We start from the raw sequence: 22247 nt of genomic DNA, 5'->3' as shown, positions 1-22247 counted from the left end.
TTAGTCCCTGTGCTATGTATTTAATTGATTATATACTCGTTGTAATTGATTAAATGAATTGACTGTATCACCGTTGAACTAGTATTTTTTAAATTAATATAATTTTTCTTTTTTCTTTTTTATTTTTTATCTTAATCAAACAATCTTATAATATGTTTTTTTTAATTTCTCTTTTATTTCTTTCAAACTAAACAACTAAAAATTCTAGCATGTTTTTTTTATTGACTTTATTTTTTTCCCCTACCAAACGAAGTGTACGTGTATTAATATTGCTGTCATGTAGGTAGAAGAAAAAGAAGTATTGGCAATGGGAATGGTCATTTTGTCAACATATGACAAGTTGACAACGAATCACACTTGAAGTTTATCTCCACAGTCCGGGGGTTACACTTTTAAGTAATTATCGCATTTTTAAATTTACTAATTTTGATACATTAACAAATTAGACGCGAATTCAGCGTCACCCCGTAAAGTATTGCAGCAGTGCTTCTATCCCAAGAGATCTGATATGACTAAGGTTTTAGGTAAATAATTAATTAAATATTAAATCCTCTTATTTGTTATTAGTTACGTTTTTTTTCTTCTAGTTACCTAATAACACATTAAGAAGATTTGTAACAACTAAAATAGGAAATAAAAATCTGTCTAATAAAATATTCTCTGAAGATATTTTAATTAATTTTTAATTTTTTTTTAGTTGAAAATTTATTTGATTATTTGATAAATAATTTTTTTAATAACTTCTAATAATTTTTAAAATACTATTTGAGATAATATTTTTAAAAATTTTAACTTTTAATTTTTTATATTTTCTTCCTTAATTTATTTATCAAATTTTCTGTCTATTTTTTTAAAAATAAATCAAAATTTTATTGTTATTTAATATGAAATAGTAGTCATAAATTTACCCTATTTTATTTTATTTTTTATGTTATGTTTTAGATATTTTATATTACATTCTTAATTTAATATAGAAGGCTTTTACACTTTTATTTTGTATATGCGTTCTTCTTGGTGCCCTTTGTCATTAATCAATATATTTATTATCTTTTTGTCGATAAGTAAGAACTAAAAAGAAACAGTTAAAACGTAGTGATAAGTCAATGCGTTAAAAGAAAGAAAGAAAGAAAATTATGCGAGATGCAGCCATTGATCTGAAAGTTCCTATCAGACTCAGACATAGATTGTAACATCCCCTTTTCCCACAGCGGAGAAACCTCTCCTCTCTCTCTGGTCGCATGAGATGATACTACATAAGCGTAGAATCCTACGCAATCGAATTCCCAGCTAGATTGTCTCTCTGTCTCAATTAGAATTTGAATTGGTGATCGGATCCAACACAACACAACACCATGTCCAAGTCTTTGCCCTACTCCACCAAAGATGTTCACTACGACAACGCCAAGTTTCGCCCCCGCTCTTTCTTCAAGGTATTCATTCCTTTGCTTTTCAATTAAGATCCAGACGGCCTCGTTTTGCCCAATACCTACCTTCCTCTAGAATCTTGATGATGTTAATTGCAATTCTCTATAATCTTCACATTAGTTTCTCTTCATATTCCTTGCGAATTTGTAATGAACATTTGTATGAGTTCAGATTAAGGAACCTTTGTTTAGTTGTTTGCTATGTGTTGATTTTCCAGGTTGTTACTCAGAACTTACTCACCAGTAACCTAAGGCGTGATTGTGGTAGCTGTAGTACAGGAAAGTTTCTATTTTTGCTATTGATCTTTGGTGTGGCTTATCTTATGCTGGCACATGCCAGTTCGAGTGGTGTAGTTTCTGATGATCAAGCAATTGTGAATAGAAAGAGTTTTTATGCAAATAGCAGCATTGTTAATGGTGCTGGCAAAATAAAGAGGCTCTGGAGACGGCCACCGAGGCTCCCTCCTCGATTCTCGCCAGATGAAACAGGAACTGGTAATGGAAATGGACATGTATTGGGAAATCCGGATGTTGTTAGGTCAATGTGGATTGCTAGGCAAAAGAAAGTCAAGGAAGCTTTTATTCATGCTTGGTCTGGATACAAGAAATTCGCCATGGGTTATGATGAACTTATGCCTCTCAGCCAGCATGGAATTGATGGATTAGGTGGGTTGGGGGCTACAGTGGTGGATGCTCTCGATACGGCTATGATCATGGGTCTTGATGAGGTTGTGGCTGAAGCTGGATCCTGGGTTGAAGAACAACTTTCTGAGAGAATCAGTAAAAAGGGTCAAGTGAATTTATTTGAAACCACAATTCGGGTTTTGGGTGGGCTTTTAAGTGCGTATCATCTAAGTGGTGGGGAAAAAGGAACAAACTTAACTCATGCAGGACCTAAACCAGCAGTTTATCTAGAAATTGCTAAGGATTTGGCTGACCGTCTGTTATCTGCTTTTACAGCCAGTCCAACTGCTATTCCGTTTAGTGATGTTATTCTGCATGACAAGTCGGCACATCCAGCTCCTGGTGGACTGAGTAGCACATCGGAAGTTTCCACTTTACAGCTTGAGTTTAATTATCTCAGTCAGATATCTGGTGATCAGAAATATAGTTTGGAAGCAATGAAAGTCATGGAGCACATGAAGACTCTTCCAAAGATTGAAGGACTAGTTCCTATCTACATTAGGTATGAAACTGAATATAATTTGATCAGTGTATTTGGATATTAATCTTCACTTGTAGTAATTGGTGATAATCTTTTGATTTGTTTTTGTTCAATTACTTCTTTGATCACCCACCCCAATTGTTTTTTTTTGTCACCTTTAGGCTTGTGTCTTCTTTTCTTTTCTCGTCATTTTCTACTGACTTTTAGATATCTCTAATAACTAAATGCAGCCCTCATTCTGGTGAATTTAGTGGAGAAAATATTAGACTGGGATCTCGTGGTGACAGTTACTATGAGTACTTAATCAAAGTATGGCTTCAGAGTGGAGCTAGTAGCAACACTAATACATCATTCCTATATGAAATGTATAAGGAAGCAATGAATGGTGTTAGACATCTTCTTGTTCGGAAATCTATCCCAAATGGACTAGTTTTTGTTGGAGAATTGCCTTATGGATCTAACAGTGGTTTCAGCCCAAAAATGGATCACCTGGTATGCAGTACTTTCTAATTTTCAAGTTTGGCATTGCAGATAATTTATTTAGGGCTACAGTAGTTGCTTGAAAATATCATTAAGTAGAAATAGTGCAAAAGAATTGATCTAGTTAAGGTGCCATATAAAATATGCTCTGCACTTGCTGTACAATGTCCGAGAATCCTGAATTGTGGATTACTGGATTGGTTTGTTGTTAGAAACTATTTGTATTTGATGTATGTGAAATATGAAATTCAATTTTTATATTGCCTGTGAAATTATGATATTCCCAGTTTCCCACCCTACAGATATGTAGGAAATTATATAAAATTGAACTGTAGATGTTCCTGCAGGGCTGCGCTGTTACCATTGTCTACTGTACTGTAGTAATAACTGTATGCATGCTCAATGCTAAGTCATGCTCTAGTATCCTGTGGTTTAAAATTCATTCCATATCAGAAACTAGGTTTTCCTCTTATACTCAATTATACATTATGGGAATCCATTTTGATTTTTTTACAACTGAAGCATATTTGTCATGTGAGGATGTTATATCTGTACTCAACAATGGCATTTGAATAAACACTGAGCTTATATTCCATGGCTGATGTTACAAAAGAATGATGGACAAATCGCTACCATAATTTTCTGAAGCCTAACCATGTGATTCTGTGTTTGGTCTAGAAGGATATTTACATTTACATTAGCAATATTGATTCTGAGTAGTAAGATGGGTTCTATGACAACTTTAATGTTCATAAAAAGTTTTTGTCCCAAACATATGGTGAAGCTTGAGTTCAATAGATTTCCTTCAGCTGTGAATTGGACACTGATCATAAAGCATCAAATAGCAGTTCAGTTTAGTAGAAAACTATCTTTTCTTGTCATAATTAAGAGGTGGTGCCTGGTTAATGTTGATATGCATCTACTAACATTGATGTAAAATTTGATGCTGCCCTTTCAGGTGTGTTTCCTACCTGGTACACTTGCAATTGGTGCCACTAAAGGCCTTACAAAGAAACAGGCAATGGAAAACAATATGCTTAACTTTGAAGACCTAGAAAATTTGAAGCTAGCAGAAGATCTGACTAAAACATGCTTTGAAATGTATGCAGTAACTTCAACTGGTCTTGCTCCTGAAATTGCTTACTTTCATACTGAGGTTAGTAGATTTTTTATGGCATTTTGGATTTCATCAATTGATAAAAGATTTCAAAAAAATGCAGCAATGCATCTCATTATCTACTAATGTCCTCCCATTTCTGTTCTATGATTCTGCTAATGGGAAGCATTTGTTTTTGTACTGCATTTTTACATAGCAAGAATAGAGACATGACATCTAGCCTCTAATTTTATGCTTTTCATACCCAGGAATTTTCTGAAGAAGGTCATGATGGAGGAAATAAGAGCTCGGAATTTGTTAATGACATCATAATAAAACCTGCTGACCGTCATAATCTTTTGAGACCTGAGACCGTGGAGTCATTGTTTGTTTTGTACCGTATCACAGAAGATCCAAAGTATGCTTTTACCCTTCTTATGTATAAGATTAGTTTATACTTCTATTTCTTCTGGCCATGTGTAAGAAACAGTGAAAACAAGCTTAATTTTGTTTTTCCTGATTCTTTTTTCTTTGTAATAATCAGATATGAATATTTTGTGTTACAGATATCGGGAATGGGGTTGGCAAATCTTTGAAGCTTTTGAAAATCACACAAAGGTTGATACTGGTGGATATTGTTCTCTGGACGATGTAACTAGTGTTCCTCCTCATAGAAGAGACAAAATGGAGACTTTCTTTCTAGGAGAAACACTTAAGTATTTCTACTTGCTTTTTGCGGACAGCTCTCTTATTCCTCTGGATAAATTTGTTTTTAACACAGAAGCACATCCTATACCAATCAATTTGAAGAAATGAGTATAATCATCAAAGGCATTCAACAGAGTTATTAGAAATACGGATTCTGTCACCCTGGTCTCACAAAGTGAGATGCTTCTTTGAAGTCAGTCTAGCATCTCTTACACTGACCAAGAGCACTTCTGGTTATGTATAAGATTAGCTGGGTTCTCAGTGATAATAAATAACTGTGAAATATTGTTTGAATCATCCAATACATCAGCAAACACATTTTAGAGACCGCCAATTGATTATGACTCATTTTCTTGGATTTATAACCAGCCCTATCTAAATGGGATTGTAAATTTTGTTTCAAGTCATGGACAAAGAGCAGCTTTTGTAATCGAATTGTATGATTTTCCAATATGTTTTTGGATGCTTAGCATTTTTGTGACTTGATTACACGGTTGTCATTACGTTCCTAAAGATGCGATCTATCTTCGTAACATCATGAACTCAAATCTTCATTATTGCTGCACTGAAGAAAGAGGTGATCTCCATCCCGGATGACATTTATGTCATCTATCTCTGCATTCTCTGTATTAATTACTTTTGTAGGGTTGAAGCCACCAAATTTGTCACCTGCAGTTTTGCAAGTTTATAGTTAATGAGAAAGTAAAAGTAGTAAAAAGTTATACTCTTATGTGTTCAGAGGGACACAGAAATGTTGTATAAGGTTGATCCTGTGTGTGTGAATCTATTATTGCTCTGTTATAGGTTCATAAATCATAGAAACATTTTCTTTTCCCTGAGGTTAAAGCTTACCAGCAATTTGGAGCAGCTCTTCTAATGAATCAGGCAGGATTATTAATTTTCCATGCTGACCTCGTGAGGTACTCCCGCTGTGTAGCAAATGGATTGTTACTCTCTTCTTGGTGAGCCTTGCCGATTCTCTATCACTTGGACAGTTAGAATTTCTTGAATTGGAGTTTGTGTTTGTTTTCTCTAATGGGAACTTGATAGATCTAATACCATCTTGTCTTCTGTTTCTGGTCGAGCCATTCCTGTCAAGGTCAAGGATTTTTGGCTCTGCTATCTGTATTCTAAATTCATCTAACTTCTCATTTTCACAACTCATTTTTTGGGCACAAATGCTCTTGTTTTTTGGCCGTTTTACTTGAGCTTTTTGTGTCATCCCTAAGGAATTTGGGATAGGATATGCATCTCTTTCAAGCAGAATTTCAACAATGTCTAGATTCCCTTTATTTGCAGGGGCATGAATATCTCTTCTACCATGCTCAGGGATCATGTTATGTTTGCTGACTAAATGATCATCATTGGTCCCCTTATGCAAACTGGTCTCCGAGTTTCCAATATATATGCACTCTCCTTCATGCATTAATGAATGCTCAAGTGAATTATTTGTACACTCATGAGAAGGGCCTCCTCTCGTGTTACCTCCTTGAAGCACTTCATGTGGAAACCGTCCAGAATCTGTGCATGGATATTCAAAGCCAAAACCTTCACGCCCCTTTAATCTCTGTCAATACAAGATAACATGTGGTTTAGGAACCTATTATTGTTGTGGAGGGATGTACAATAAACAAAAAATATACTATATATTTCCCGTGTTTTGAGTTTAGAGGCCTTCAATATCCTAATTACCATTAAAAGGTTATCCATTATAATTTGTGCATCTCCTGGATTTGCGTGTAAGACATTCATTAAGGATGTTTTGTTGATTCTTAAAATCTGAGAAAGTTCTGTGGTCCGAACTGTGAAAGGCTGTGGTATATGATATAAAACTCCAATCTCTCCAAATGCATCTACTGCAGCTGCCTTCCCATGAACCTGAATTGTTTAATGTAGAGACAGAAAGTTATATTCAGTTATTTCATATTATGAAGATAAACAAAAACACCATGATTGAATTTTTTACATGATCATGCCCATCGATGTAGCGAACCAGATCCTGCAACAAAACACCATTTGAAAAGATTTTTTTTAGTCAGTATGCATTCTCCAAGATTAATTAATGGTTACTAACTAGATGATTCATGATTTAAGCTAACTCACCACTACCCCAGAAACCAGCACATAAAGTTCTGTGGAAGACTCGTTTTGCAGTATCACATCCTCCTTGGGTGGGAAATACTCAGCTTCCATATCTGAAACCTATTATTACAGGGTTATTTTTGACATATATTGTAACATTAGTTCTTCGCTCTTAGCCGAAGAAGAAGAACACAGAAGGAGAAATGAATGAAAGTAAAGACAAAAAAATGTCACGATAATATTTATTAATAAAAACAAGCAAGCCATGTGGGGTATTAGTATTACCAGTTGGAAAAGGAAATCATGTGAGACTCCTTGGAAAAGGTAGACCTTTTGCACGACAGGGAAAAACAGATGGTGTGCAATGCTTGAACGAATTGCCTTTGGAAGATCATTCAATGTTTCTTGCTGCTTCAGTCCTTCTGTTTTGAACCTCAAACATATATGTGACAACATTTGATCCTGAATGCGATGAGGCAAATGATTTCTTGAAGCAAATTCAGAAGCTGCTTTCACTGTGTCCCTCTGTGGCACCAAAACCAATCCTATCTTTCATTAGGGGAAGAAATAAAATTCCTCTTATCTGAATGAGTTTTTTTTTTATTGGAAAGGAAATGATTAGTTATTGCTGAAGCACAACATACCATGAAACTAACAGGAAAACTATGCAAGATTTGATGTTTCAAATATAATACCAAAATGTGGGGCCTACAGAATATTTAAAACTTAAAAGTAGCTTTTTGAACACTGTCCTCTGGATAGTGACTTTGAAGAGTATTATTAAATGAGAAACAGAGTTTAGTTTAGTCTAACACATGTATAATAATTGGCACTGACAAATTGAGCAGTAGCAGAATAGAAAAAAGCTAAAGTTTGAGAGTACATACAAAATTTCTGGTACGGCTGGTCCAGTGGACTACAAGGTTAGTCATGTTTCCAATGATGTATGATGTTAAACCCAAGTTGAAGAGCATGTAAGCTATATCAAACAGCATCTCTCTCGTGTTCTCAGCATGTAAATCCCCATAGCCAGTGGTAGTAAGAGTGACAATGGACCAGTATATTGCAGTGACATATCTGTCCCAAAGACTTTCTTCTTTAAAATTTGGGTACACTGCACCAATCCATGTTCTTTTGGAATCTGGATACCTATCTGCAATAAGATAGTTAAAGCATCCCGCACAATGCACCGTAAACAAGGTCACCTGAAATTTTTATGAAAAGTGCCAATTTAGTTCTACAAAGTACCTTGAGATTGTTACAGGAAGAAAAACAAAGCAAAAATATGATATGAACTCTAGTGGCTTACAGCAATGAGCTTTGTGCACCTAGTCCAAAAATAATTGAAGCGAATGTCCTTTTCAAGTCTGAAAGCAAAGAAAAGGAGCTAGTGAGCACTGTCACATTATTGTAATTAGAAGCCTATGATGAAAACCATAACCATAAAGTTGAATATGACATGATGGTAGACCTTGCAAACAGAGAACTGACTCGTCTCAACCTCCATAACCGAAACATGTTAAGAACTTTGAAGCCAAGTTCACTGCTATGATTGAAGAGGAAGCTGAAGGATTGAAATGGTATTGTTGAGCAGACATCAAAAGCAAACCAGGTAGATATGTACCTGCAAGTTTGGTTGAGCTTTGTGAAGTAAGCAGAGTTGTTGTAGCATCATCTTAGTTTTGAAGAAGAGTTGATGGACATTCACCTGATCGCAATCTTCTTTGGATCATCAACAAGAAGATAAGAATGGCGATCAAGGTATGCAACAAAGAATGTCAACACTATGTCAATGGCAAAGAAGCCATTGACAATGTTGTCTGCGATGAATAGAGCATTTTCCTTGTAAGGAAGAAATGCAAACTCAAATGGGCAAATCCAAGCTGAGTATATGACTAGAACAACCAGTACCAACTCCCAAGCCCTGTAATAAAAGTACATGAGAAGATGCAGGCACAAACAATATTCACAAGTGTTATGTATCTTGCTGTGACAATATGTAAAGGTTCATCACATCACCTATAGCGAGGATGGAAAGGAGAGATTATGTATCTTCTAAGTCTAGTTTCCTGGTTTATCCTAGCTCCAAGAGATGGAAGGAGATCATCATTGGCCAAAAAGCTTCCATGGGGAATATTTCCCGTTTGAAATTCATCTTGCCAGAACCTCTGGAAGAAGTTTTTAACACAAGAAACCGACATGTGTGCTTGAATTTGAATCCTCAAGGCTACAGTAGAGGTAGTTAAGTGTTCATGAGGTTGAATTGAATCCTCAGGAATTGGCCATATTTATAGTCGGGTTGTTGACACCGGCTTTACACCACTTTCTATTTTGTTTTTTCTTCCTAACTTTTTCCTTATGTGGCCTATGATAAAGGGATAATCAGGAAGCTTATGCAACTAATGCTAAATATAAGATATAGAAAGAGAGAGGTAAAAACGTGTAGGGAAAATCCTTCATCTTGTCTCAACAAATAAGATTGACAAAATGGAAGAAGAGTGGTGGAAGAATGATAGAGCCCGGCAAGTGGCAGACAAGAGAGTATAGACTTTCTGAAAATGCAGTTGCAGACAATTTTGTATGTCTAATAGGGGATACAAAGAAGGTGCATATGGTGTTTCTTGCTGCGTATATGGTGGTGCTATTGGTGGCCGTGGGGTTGGGTTTGGTTGATGTGGTGGTGGCTCCATCACTACATATAGGGGTTGGAAATTATATAATGAAAAATATAGCCTTTTTTTTTGCTTTAGAAGAATAGATTCAGGATAAAACATATTGGTTAGTGTTTAGTTTACATTTCAGAGGACAGACCAGAAAGACAGTAGAATGAGTGGGGATTCTATGTAAATATGACACGTGGGCCAGTTAGGCTTTTTTCTTGGGGGTTGTAACACACTAATACTTGTCCAAAACCCACTAACAGAAAATCTCAATTATCAATTAATGTTGCTGATTATCACAATCCCTTCATGTGCTAATTCATATCCTTTCTTTTTCTTTGTAGTTTTGGATCGACCGACATTGAAATGCTGCTGATTACTACCGACCTTACACCTTTGATTAAGTGGCCTTGTGGCCCATATATGATAATTAGGTGATGATAATCTACTGCATGTGGATTTTATAATTATGTTGATAAGTATTTTGGAAATTTGAGGTTAAGATCAATGTATATATATTGTAAGGATTTTTCTTTATATGCTCTCCATTCATTCATTCTTGTCTTTAAGCCACTAGGTAGGATGTCTCCATTGCAAGGCAACAAAAACGACTTAGTTTGTGTGACGTTTTGAAATATTTGATGGAATGGAATTGAGCACCAAAAACTTCTGGCTTTTGAAATGGAGAAATTCCAAAGCAATATAAAAAGTCTTGAGAGCTATCCTTGGTTAATTTAGCATGTGAGAAAGAGGGTCATTATCTTGAGTACTGGTCCCGTATGAATATCTTACAAGAATCTTTCCCAAGAGATAATTTGGGGGGGGGGGGGGGGGGGGATAAATAAACCCACTTGCTGTTGTACGAAAGATGTGGCAAAAGAGAAGAACAACTTGTTAAAAGGGCAAAAGTATGCGAGCCAAATAGAATTTCTGCTCTGATAAGGTAAATTCCCCAGAGTCTTGGAAGAAAGCATTTTCACAAAATATAGATCATAAATAGGATTTTCTGCACATGGATCAAGAAAGAATGCGTTGTATACAATTTGGTTTTCAGCAAAGAAGTTAACCAATAATATTATTATTAGGAATAGAAGTAAAACACCGTCAAGATCTTTACTAATAATTAACCAAGTGAACTTAACACCATATTTAATTCAATAAGACATTAAATATACCATTAATTGTCACATGTATGTTGTTTAACATGTACATCTCTAACCAATGTAAAACTTAGTCATGTACTTACGCTCCAACATTTATCCAACCACCACAGTATGCAAGTAATGGCTGATAAGTAATTAAGTATTATTTTAATCATTAATGCAATTATGCAAGCATGGAAGTGGGGTTGTGATAATTAAACTGTTTGTTTCTTATGGTGGCGCCTATGGCCTGTAGAGAAGCCCCACCTCTCGTGGGAGGCATGTTCTCCAGGTACACAAATACAAGGTACAAGGATGTCAATGTTCGCACTCTCATCACGTGGACTAACTAAGAATAGTTTTCAGGGTTCCTTTGATTAGCAATACGAATCATCCCAAAATCTTGTTGGTTAAGGGATTACTGTGTAGAACTTTTGAGTGTGGTTTAGTTCTGTTAGGTTGCACCATGAATCATGATCCTCATGAAAATACTCCCTGCAAAAAGTTCCAAGGATGTTGACAATGCATTGGAAAAATCTCTTATCTCCATTAACAGCTAGCTCCACTAGAGCAACAAAAGTGCAGTGCGTTGGGGCATAAATTATGTGAAAAGGAAACTTGAGGAAGAAAAAATGAAGAAAGAAAGAAAGAGGTACACATCAAGTTCCTGTTCCTTGGGTTTGTATTATTGGTAATGAAGTCAAACATTTTTTTAATCAATTTCATGAATATTCAAGAGTCCTCAACTGATTTTGAAATATGCATAGAGCCTAAACAACTTCTTTTCCCCCAATCAAAAAGATAGATTTGTAGAATCTCTTTTTTTTTTAAATATGATATTTGGATTTGAGGTGTGCTGTCATAGTTAGAATTCTTATATCCGAGGTATTATTCGCTAAATTGTTAGATTGATAGTTTGAGAGAAGAGAGTGTTTATAAATATTTATATCTAAGGTATTATTCGCTTAATAAGTGTTCCATCATCAGAATTTTATCTTTAGTAAAAGAATACATCGATAAGTTGAGACAAAATGATGTCTATAAACAACTATTGCCTCTTGAACGATATAGGATTTTATAACTATCGAACATATGATAATCCTTGTTTTAGAAAAAATAGAAAGAGAAAGACAGAAATAACCGGAAGGTGCAAACAAATGATAGGGAAACGTGTAGAGGTTATTTTATGCCTTTCTTCTCTTTTTAATATAAGGATAGGATTCAAATCCCATGCTTAACGAGCATTTGCCTTAGGTATCAATTGGGGCTCACTCTTGCGTGTTTGTGTTGGCCTCGGGTATCAAATGGGGCTCACTATTTTGCTCTCTAGCTATGCATAAAGGGTGTCCCCATTTGATTCTCCAGCAAATCCACATGATTACTTCATTAATTGTTTAATATTTCTCTGGAAAAAAAAACCCACAATACACCTGCATGATTTGTTTGATAGCTTTATGTTACAACATATGGTGCTTCCTGATGCCATTGAAAAGGATCAAGATTCTCTGCAGATTTTTGAGAAAAAACTAAACAAATCCTGGCCTTTAATTTTTTATTATATAAATAACAAATAATTAAAAAACATGACAAGATACTTCAACCATTATAACTCATCATTACAAAACTGCACCTATTGCAATTTGCTGAAAACTCGAGACATCCAATTGGCAGTGAAATATTGACTATCCAAGAAAGTCAAGAATTGACCAAATAATAAATAGAAAATCAATATTTAAATAAATTTTAAAAAAAATAGATAAATGGGATATTGAGTTAGTCTTTTAAAATTTAAATGGTTTAGACATCAATATGGTCCTTAAACATAAATCATGTGACTAAATTGATGTCCATAAATATATCAAAACTAAATTCTTGTCTATTTTAAATATTTAAGAAATAAATTGATATTTAAAATCTTTAACGAGTGATATCATATGCTTTTGGAAGATTAATTTAGATATTTGGTCAAAATGTATAGGTATAATTTGGAGAATGGAGGAAGCCATTCTGCCCTTGCTATTCTAAAATTACACAAAACAACACTCTGGAACACCACTTCTAATTATGATCCAATGTTGAATACTGATTAATGCCACCTAAAAAATAAAATAGAATCTACCAAGAAAAAGAGAATATTTGTCCTATGGCTATTGAAAGGCCACAGGCAAATTGCAAACAAGACAAGGTCGATGGTCCTGTAAAAGGGTGCTCATAATTCATCATGGATATATCCCCAAATTTTTGCAGGATTTAGCCATCACCATCAAGTGGTCCTGTTTAATTAATTACTCTAATACCCAATTATGCGATTTCCATCAAAATATTGTGAACTTCCGGATAACCAAATTGCATTTAGGTTTTCATGGCAAAGGATCAATATGCATTTTGTGTCACTTTCTTGAGAATGTAAACTTTGGCATCTCTGTCTATGTAGTGACGATATCTACGTGTGTATCGTGACCATATCAATCGCAATACTTAGAAGCGAAAACGAAATCCGTCGTAAATCTTTCTGAAAACTGAGCATGCCACGTTATTTAAAAAAAAAAATCATTCTTTTTTGTACAAAGTCACATGCCTCATCTACTATCCACTGAAATGAAAAAATTTCTGCTCCAATTGAGTAAGATCATAAATAATAACCCATAAAGTTCTCTCAAGTATTTTTGGGTTATTCTTTTAGATGAGATTATTATATTATTAATACAAAGGATTCATCAACGTATTATTAATAAACCAATTTTTTATTAAGAAAACTGATTAACCATCTCAATATAGTATTTTTTTCCCTTTTTAACCACGTGTATTCCATTCATAAATATGATTTTTCATTCAAGATTTAGTAACTAATTAAAAAACATCAGTTTCTCAAAAGAAATTTTGAAATCTAATATGTTAGCAGACACCTGGTGAGAGTATAAAAAAAGAAAAAAAAATATTACAAGTGATAGAAAAAGAAAAAAAGAAAAAAATAATTTTTGAATAAGTATTTAAAAAATTGAATTTCAAAATATTTAAATAAAGCCCTCTCGTCCTTCCCTTCCGTTTGTTCTCTGTCTTCACTCTGCACTTACTTTCAGAATGGCTACAATTCCTGCAAAGAACTAATATGACAAGATTTTGGTATGGAAATTAATGATATGATAGTTAGACACAATTGAATTAAGTAGGACAATTGTCGATGAGTCCTGATTTTTTACACCGACAAATATAAAATATTTAGTTAACATTTTTATTTTTATTTTCGTATCAAATCATGATAGCTAGTATATTTATATCTTTTTTTCTTTCTTAAGGTTGTCAAAAAATCTTTTTTCATTGACAATAGATATGAAACAAAAGAAAATATTTGATGGACACCCATGATACTATTAGACATCTAAGAAGAGAGAGAGAAAATAAGAAAAAAAAATATAAATTTAATAAAATTAATGATGTGATAGGAAAAAAATTAAAAATAAATAAATAATATTGATGAAAAATTTTAAATAAAAGATAATTCATATATGATTACTCTTAAAACAAATTAAGGGGTTACCGCGCTTCAAGGCCAAGGGTTTAATTTGTACTTTTTGTGAGATATATATAGTGTGTAGTTTGTGACTAATATATATAGCAAAACATTGTGGGTCTTGTATACGGTGGAAGTGGGGTAGTTGTGACATGAAAGAAGGACAAAGCTATACCTGGAAGCAATGCTTGCAACTTTGGTTCATTTGAGTTTGCATGTCACAGAGATGGATCGAATTGGATGGGTTTTGGTTTTAGTTAATTGTTTTGAGTGTTTTTCAATTCACGTAAGGATGGTTTCCCTGCTGATAATGGAAATTTAATTTGGACTTGGTGATCACATGTTGTGTGAGTGGCTCTTTTTGGTTCTATCTGGTGGTGGATTCATGCATGGTGTGGTTAACTTGTTTAGCAGTATTATGCAGGTAAGGTTAGGTTTATTCATGGACAAGGAGAGAAAACCAAGTTGTTTTCTAGTATCCTTCATCTCTACCTCTCAAACCTTATAGTCTCAAATTGGCCATGTTTCCTCCTTCTTCCTTTTCTTTCTTTTTTTTTTTTTAAGGATTTAGGTGACAATATCTTGCATGATATCATATTATAATTAAAGCATGTGACATCTTAAAACACGTGCATTATATTAAACATGTCACATCAGTATTTCCCTTAAATGTTAATCTATGTCTATTAATGTAGGTATTTATGACCAACGTATTGATCTTTCAAGAATCTTAATAACAACTTTTTTTAATTTATTAAGGACCCTGCTTTATATAAAAATATGCCCAATAGTTCCATTAAAGTTATTTGAATGTTTTATAGAAAAAATATAAATAATCTGTTTAAAGTCTGTGCTTCATATCTTTGTCCACTACTAAATCCATTTATGTAGAAACATGGCTTAACATATCTGTGTTTTCCCCATGAAAAATTTCAACTAGTGCCTTCCTTCGCTTGTCTCTCCCCACGATCTGGGCACATGATATGTTTTAAGTGTCTTTTCGTTCTCGAAAGGGGTGTTTGAGAATTTTCAAAAATATATTTATCTAAGTACATATAATGAAAATAGTTTTTAATTTAATGATTACTCGAAGGCCAAAAGTTAGAAGTTGCTTAAATGAATTTGACCCCACTAAAGGGAAAGGAGTGCACTTATGAATTTGATCCCCCTAGAGTAAGAAGATTGAATTTTAGAGAATAAAGTGTACTAATCATTATTAATTAAAAATTAATGATTGAGATGCAATTAATTTTAAATTTTATTATATATATTTCCTCTCATCATGTACCTATTTTCCCTCAAGTAGATGATAACATTTTTTTAAGAAACGAAAAAAAAATTCTTAAAATAATTAACGAGGAAGAAGTTGGTGGCGCCTTAAATGGATTGGACTCACTCGTGCAAGATAATAACAGTTACAATTCAAATTTAGAGAAATTATTTAGATGGTTTAAGACGAACTCATTATCATAAAATTAAACATTTAATAATTACTTAAATCATTGAAATCATGGATAACGTAATAATACTAAATCACTGATAATTTTTCACACAGCACACCTTCTCAAAGTGTCTTACTTTCCCCATCAAACCTGATTCCGTGGGTAAGACTTTTTTCGTTGTTCTAACAACAGCATAAATATAACACCCATGCGCATCTCTATTCATATCTCTAAACAATCAATACAAAACAAAAATTAGTAAGATGCTGGGGATAGAATTACTAAATTAAAAAATCAATTACATTAATATAACAGGAATAAAAATAAAAGATAAACGTCAATAATGCTTTCTTTCTAATATTTTTTTATTTATAATTATGTAAAATTTATTAAAAAGAATCAATTTCAATGAATGAATTGTTGATTAAGAGAGATGAAATGCTAAGCTAGCTACAGAAAATGACACAGGAGAAGATAGATATTATTGTCCAAGTGATGACAAGGGATAACACATTGGAATAATGAATGAGATCTGGGACGACCAATTAATGGTGGCGAGAAGAGTTCTATTGCCGCGTAGGTAGATTGATGCCATATGCCTAACAGCTTCTTGTGGCCCTGTGCATGGTTTGAAAGCCAGTTGCATTTAGTACCCTTCAACTCTGGCTCTCTTTTTTCACTCTGATTCATATGCACTTATTGCACTATGCTTTCCTTTTTGGTCCACACTCCACATCAAAGACGTGCTCTTGATTATGAAGAATAATATTTAAAGCTTCTTTGTTTGTTAAATATGAAGTTTAATTGGGTTTACATATATAAAACTTCTTATTTGTTTTTATTCGTTAAAATTAAATGGTTGTCTTCCCTTTTTTGTTTTTTATTATGCTTTTTAATATTTTCTTGTTACAAAATTTAAAGTAATTTTTTATTTTGAATGTGAAATTATAATTTATTTTATTATTCATTCTTTTATTTTACTCTAAAGCTTTTGTCATTTGAGGTTTTAATATATATTTTCAAATTTTTATCGTAACGGGGGGAATTTATTTATAATATATATTTATAAAATAGAAGAAGTTTTGTGTAATGAGACAAAACTTATTTATAAAATAGAATAGGTTTTAATAAACATTGTTATCTTAACACATGGATGGGGATAATGAGACAAAGTAGTGTGTTTTGTAAAACACTCGAAGAGTTTACAAGTTTACAAGCTTTTTTTAGCAAACTTATAACCTAGTTTGATCAAATAAGAATGTTTATAAAGTAATATATATTTATAAAAATGAAAAATTTACTTATTTCAAGAGTAAATTTTATTAATTTATCGGTTACTTTGAAAGGTTGCATTAATTAAATCAAATATATAAAATTTTACTAACATGTTATAAGTTGGAATAAAACTAACTTCAAATCTCTTAAGCAATATCTCTAGTTTAGTCTCATGATTAAAAAAATGTGATATAAAACAAAATTTTTACTAAAAGTGATAAGTTAAATTATACAATAAAAATTAGTTATCAATCAAACTGATAGATAAACCAATGTCGTATTAATCAAATAAAATATTTCAAATTTTAAATGATTTTAAAAAGTAATTAATATAAGGAATTGATATTTCATCAATTAACTTTATTTTAACATATAATATGTTTTAAAAGTATAAGTAAATATTGGTTAGAAAATTATATGCCTATAAGTATTTAATTTATTCAAAATTTAACATACATATATTACATCAATGTGAGTAAGTGTATGAAACTCCCAAACTTACTGAAGTAAAGTAAAACTGAGATTACAATATGCGATAATTACTTTAAATGTATATTTTTATATTGGATTTCATATATATGGGAGTTTCATAAAAAAGTAAAGTAATTTACATTTAATTTTTAGGAGAAAATACTAATAATTAATAATATTTAGAAAGAACATTTGGTTTTATGATATGATATGATCGGTTAGACCAATTCAATGATAAATAGGATCTAAAATAAATTTTAAGATAAATATTTTATTTTAAATAAGAAAATTATATATTAAATTTTTTTCAATAAATTTGATATTTTTTTCTAAATGAAAATTTATTTTTGTTGGTGAACCTAAAATGTGTTTTAGTTTTTTATCTTTGGGCTTGGCCGATCTTGTGATTGAACTTGTTTTTTTACAATTACAAAACTTAGATAGACAGTTCAACTAACTTAGTTGAACATTGATTATGGCTGCCCCCTTGTTTCAACCATGTAATTAAAGTCATTCTCAACGCAGGACAAGAAAAATAAGTATAATTGTTTGTTTCAACTAATTTGTTCTAGCTGTTGCAGAAACATTTTGTTTCCAAAATGTCTTCCAAAATAATGGCTTCATGCGTGACTGTTTACCAACTATTTTTCCATTAATTTTTTATGTTAAAACCTTACATCCAACTATTCTTAGGTTAATTATAAAATTTGAAAAAATTCTTTTTTTTCAGTGTGTGTGAATGAATAATCTTCTCTTCTTATGTTGGCTTAAAATTTAGTTAGATAGAGTTTGTTTTTATTATGATATTGAGTCTTTATTTTTTGTATAAGCAAATAAAATATCGAGTCTATTTTTTATTTTAATTTTGTGATTCTATATATCGAGTCTATTTAGTTTGGGTCACACGACTTCACACAACATTTTAATGTCTTAGAGTGATTTTTTCTTGATAAAAATAATTATTCATTTATTTACTTCAAATTATCCTTAAATCCAAATCAAGCATACGCGTCAAGTTTAGCAATCCAGTATATAGCTTAAAATCAATAAGATCAACCAATTTCGAGTTTTTCTTTTTAAGCAATGCATGATCTAGCTATGGCATAACCTGCTGCTAAAAAGGGATTCTGCATTCAAGAAGATTTTTTTTATTATTAACAACAACCGTAATCATTCAATTTGGAATTTAATTAAACTTCTTCCTTCATTTCCAAGAATATATTTTATTTTATGAAAATTGAATCTAGAAATTTTTTTATAAATTTAACATGTGTTGTCAATTGAGTTATATTTATGGAGATACATCGTTACTGAATAATTAGTTAATTTTTCATTTTAGAAGCTTAGTATAAAGTCAATTATTATGTAAACTACAACTCAAATTATTGAGCAAGAAGGGAAAGAAATGAAAGAAAAAAAAAAGAAAAAATGGTGGGTATACATGATAAATAATATGATAATAAATGAAGAGAAAAATAGCTGAAAATGAGGTAGTAGAAATGAAAAAAAAAATGTATGATAATAATACTACTAAATTATATTGAAAATAAATGTATATAGTATACAAATCATGATTTACGTACGATATGATACGGTGATCGGAAGAACCAGAAAATTCTTGATAGAATAATCATTCATTCTATGACTAAAGGAATACCATCCCCCACGCCAGAATTAATAGTCATTCAGTAGCGCATTGTGGCGTCACTTTTCTATTTTAAGGTAATTAAGAGTATAGCAACAACTTTAATTAGTTAGTGCCCTCCGTCACTCCGCTAATGACCCTGAAAAGTGATGACACGTTACAATTTGCTTCCCAAGAAAGGGTTTGTGAGCTAGCTGAATGAATATGCTTCGGATGTTTTGGTATGGTACGTGCAGTATATATATATATTAGGTAATTAAACGTACGTGGTGCATTACATATCCCAGAAATCCAGAATGTGGATAGTAGCCAAATGCTTTGCTTGATTTCGTGACAAGTGTTGGAGACGTCCACCATTAAAGTTTTCTGCTGCTTTAATCATATAGCGTGGTTTTTCCCGAACCATGTATGGATATATAACGGTTAACTCGTTTACTGTGTTTCAGAAGAAATAGAATTTTACATATACTATAGAGACAGTTTCTGAATTGAAGAAATTTTGCTATATATACCAAATAAGTTTTATACTCTACAAGAGATCTAAATCTAGTTCAGTTAGCTAGCTGAGTAGGATAGATGTGTTATAAATTATTTTGATATGGTGTTTAATTTCTACCCATAAAAAAAATCTTGGAGTTATTGGAGTAGGTTTATTAATTTAGTGATGAATTATATAAAAGATATGGTGATAGGTCACTAATTAGGCAAATTAAAGAGTGGATAAAATATCATTTTATGTAGCTTAAATATTCTTTTCTCATAGTCATTGATTAAATTTGTTTTTCTCATGTGAGTCATAGTACAATAAAAGTATAAAACCATTGTCAAATTAAATTCCACTAATTTCTACAAGTGTTCCTACCTTATGAATTTTTTTATATATAATTAAGGTCATACTCAATTACACAAATGATTTTATATAGCACTTGATGTTTCTAAAATAAATATCCAATTCCACGAGCTTTCCAAATCAAGTCTCTAACACAGGTGTAGATAAGATGTGAATAGATTTGTCCACCACAATTGAAGCCAATTAAGGCCGCGTCAGAAACATTAAAACAAATAGATAACACATCTAAAAATTTAAGATATTGATGAACATATATGTCGACATTATTATTAATCTGCTAGTCAACTTATTTATTTATTCCCATCCCACATGAAACTTATCAAATATATTTTTTTAGAGGCTTTATCAAATATGCATACACCAAACATGTTTATCCTATGCAAAATAACAGGATAGATCTAAGACTAAAGTAACTAAAGTTTAAGCTTCATACTCATTATTAAAATATTTACTTTGAAGTTCTACAGAGAAAAAAAATCATTTATTAAAAAAAGTCACAAATATGAATAAAAAGATTCAATATTTTTGACATCTTTGTAGTAAATAAGTTTTTATGATTTATTTACGGTTGGATCGGCAGCCTTAAAAAAATATAAAAACTCCAAAGTAGTTATTATCTTAATTTCGAAGACTATTGGTAACATACTCTTTAATATATTTATTTTTATATATTATTATTTACTAAAATTTATTAAAAACTGAAATTATAAATGAGTTATTAAATAAAAAATGTTGTTAAAAAATTAGTACTTTTAATAAATTTAGTAAAAAGTAAAAATATGTGATAAAAAGAATGTTAGAAAATATGTTTAGTAATACTGGTATCACCTGATGATGGGATCTTCTAAAAGAAAATGATGACTTCTAAACTTTTAAGGACAAAGAGTGATAGATCTATCTATGGCATACAATAGCCAATAAGAAAATTTTACCACACGTTTATGAATGATACATAAATTTGTTTCTCGTACAGATTATGAATAGGAAGAAAAGAAAAGACTTTTTATTTTCTTCTTATATGATAACTAGCGTGTCTCATAATGCAAGAGTTGGAAATCATATTTCCCACTGCAATTTTGCGCAACGAGGACGCACTCGTCTGTGCTCATGCTAGTTAATCACAACAACGGAAAGCGTCCACATGCTGCAAACCCACTTGGTGCTTTGGTGGTAACTAGTGGCTATTACCATGTCAGTACAATTCTGAGGATAAATTCTTGTCAAGCATGCGTGCTTTTGTACTTGATGGTGATTTGTGATAACTCCACCACATGTATTCATGCTAAATGCTAATACAAACAAACTAAATGTAAAATATATGTACAGTCACGTTTGGTAAACATATTACCTAGAGATGAAGAAGCCTGATAAAATTAACACGGGTTCGGGAACAGCATATATTGATACAATGTGAGGCATGTGTTTGGTTATTGGTATTTAGTTGGAGGGTAAAAGTGATAGAATTAGGGGACACCCAATATAATTGGACAGGACGCACAAGAAATGTTAGAACTTCTGCAATTTAATTGGAATTTAATTTAACCTTATAAAATAAGTTTGTAAGATCAATGAGAATTAAACATTTTAAGGATAAAGTTTGCATAACAGAACATTTTGTGGATGGTTCCATAGTAACTTAATATAGGGTGTCTAATAAACTATAATGTCGTCTTATAATTTGAGGAATTAACACAACCTTAAAAAATTGATTTTGCTAAAGGCTAAAAATTATTTTTACTTCTATACTTTAATTTGATCATATGATCATAATGTGAAATTTCTAATGGCTTTATCAAATTAGAGCTGAATATCTTAATCTCACAAACTTGTCCCTTAAATGGTAAGCATTATTTATTTGATATAAATTTATTTTAATATTTTTAACTCATTTTTCACTTAAATTAAGGCTTAAAATGAGTACGCAATTTTTTTCTTGTACGAAATTGATAAATGGTACAAAACTTGCTGTAGAAAAGTTAGGAACATTACATTCGTGTTGTTATTGTATTGAAGAATGATTACTTTCTCTCCAATTTGAATGGTAATGCATATGTTGATGGGTTGATTTTGTAATTCTTATGTTCTTATACAAAATATTTTATGTGCAATACAGCTAGCACAACTATTTTTAATAAAATTAAAACTTAAATGATTACAAAAAAACATTCCTTTGAATCCCGTTTATAAGATCCAATTATTTAATTTATCATTTTTATCAAGATATTAATATGGTAAATGCTTCTGGTGACAAGGATGTAAATATGGTTGCGTTGGTGTAACGAAAACGCAGGTGGGA

At 32.0% G+C, this 22247-nt stretch overlaps 2 protein-coding genes across 2 annotated transcripts; one reads left to right on the top strand and one right to left on the bottom strand.

The window, feature by feature from the left end:
- The first annotated feature begins 1077 nt into the window (after positions 1 to 1077).
- On the top strand, positions 1078 to 5345 carry LOC100789211 (mannosyl-oligosaccharide 1,2-alpha-mannosidase MNS3). The gene is made up of 6 exons (XM_003542886.5): positions 1078 to 1430; positions 1643 to 2610; positions 2820 to 3081; positions 4028 to 4225; positions 4435 to 4583; positions 4732 to 5345. The coding sequence occupies exons 1-6, from the start codon at positions 1353 to 1355 to the stop codon at positions 4979 to 4981; spliced, it is 1905 nt and encodes a 634-aa protein (XP_003542934.1). The 5' UTR covers positions 1078 to 1352; the 3' UTR covers positions 4982 to 5345.
- LOC100783528 (potassium channel KAT3) lies at positions 4906 to 9705 on the bottom strand. The gene is made up of 11 exons (XM_003541614.5): positions 8975 to 9705; positions 8664 to 8879; positions 8427 to 8579; positions 8265 to 8322; positions 7843 to 8160; positions 7241 to 7480; positions 6977 to 7075; positions 6840 to 6872; positions 6566 to 6751; positions 5726 to 6440; positions 4906 to 5542 (listed from the first exon to the last, which is right to left on the bottom strand). Exons 1-11 carry the CDS (start codon positions 9154 to 9156, stop codon positions 5409 to 5411), a joined length of 2334 nt encoding a protein of 777 aa, XP_003541662.1. The 5' UTR covers positions 9157 to 9705; the 3' UTR covers positions 4906 to 5408.
- Positions 9706 to 22247: the final 12542 nt, after the last annotated feature.

Source organism: Glycine max, chromosome 13 (assembly GCF_000004515.6).
Source record: "Glycine max cultivar Williams 82 chromosome 13, Glycine_max_v4.0, whole genome shotgun sequence".
In the NCBI taxonomy this organism is placed as follows: Eukaryota; Viridiplantae; Streptophyta; class Magnoliopsida; order Fabales; family Fabaceae; genus Glycine; species Glycine max.
Note: the sequence above shows the minus strand (reverse complement) of the source record. Positions and strands in the feature narration are given on the sequence as shown.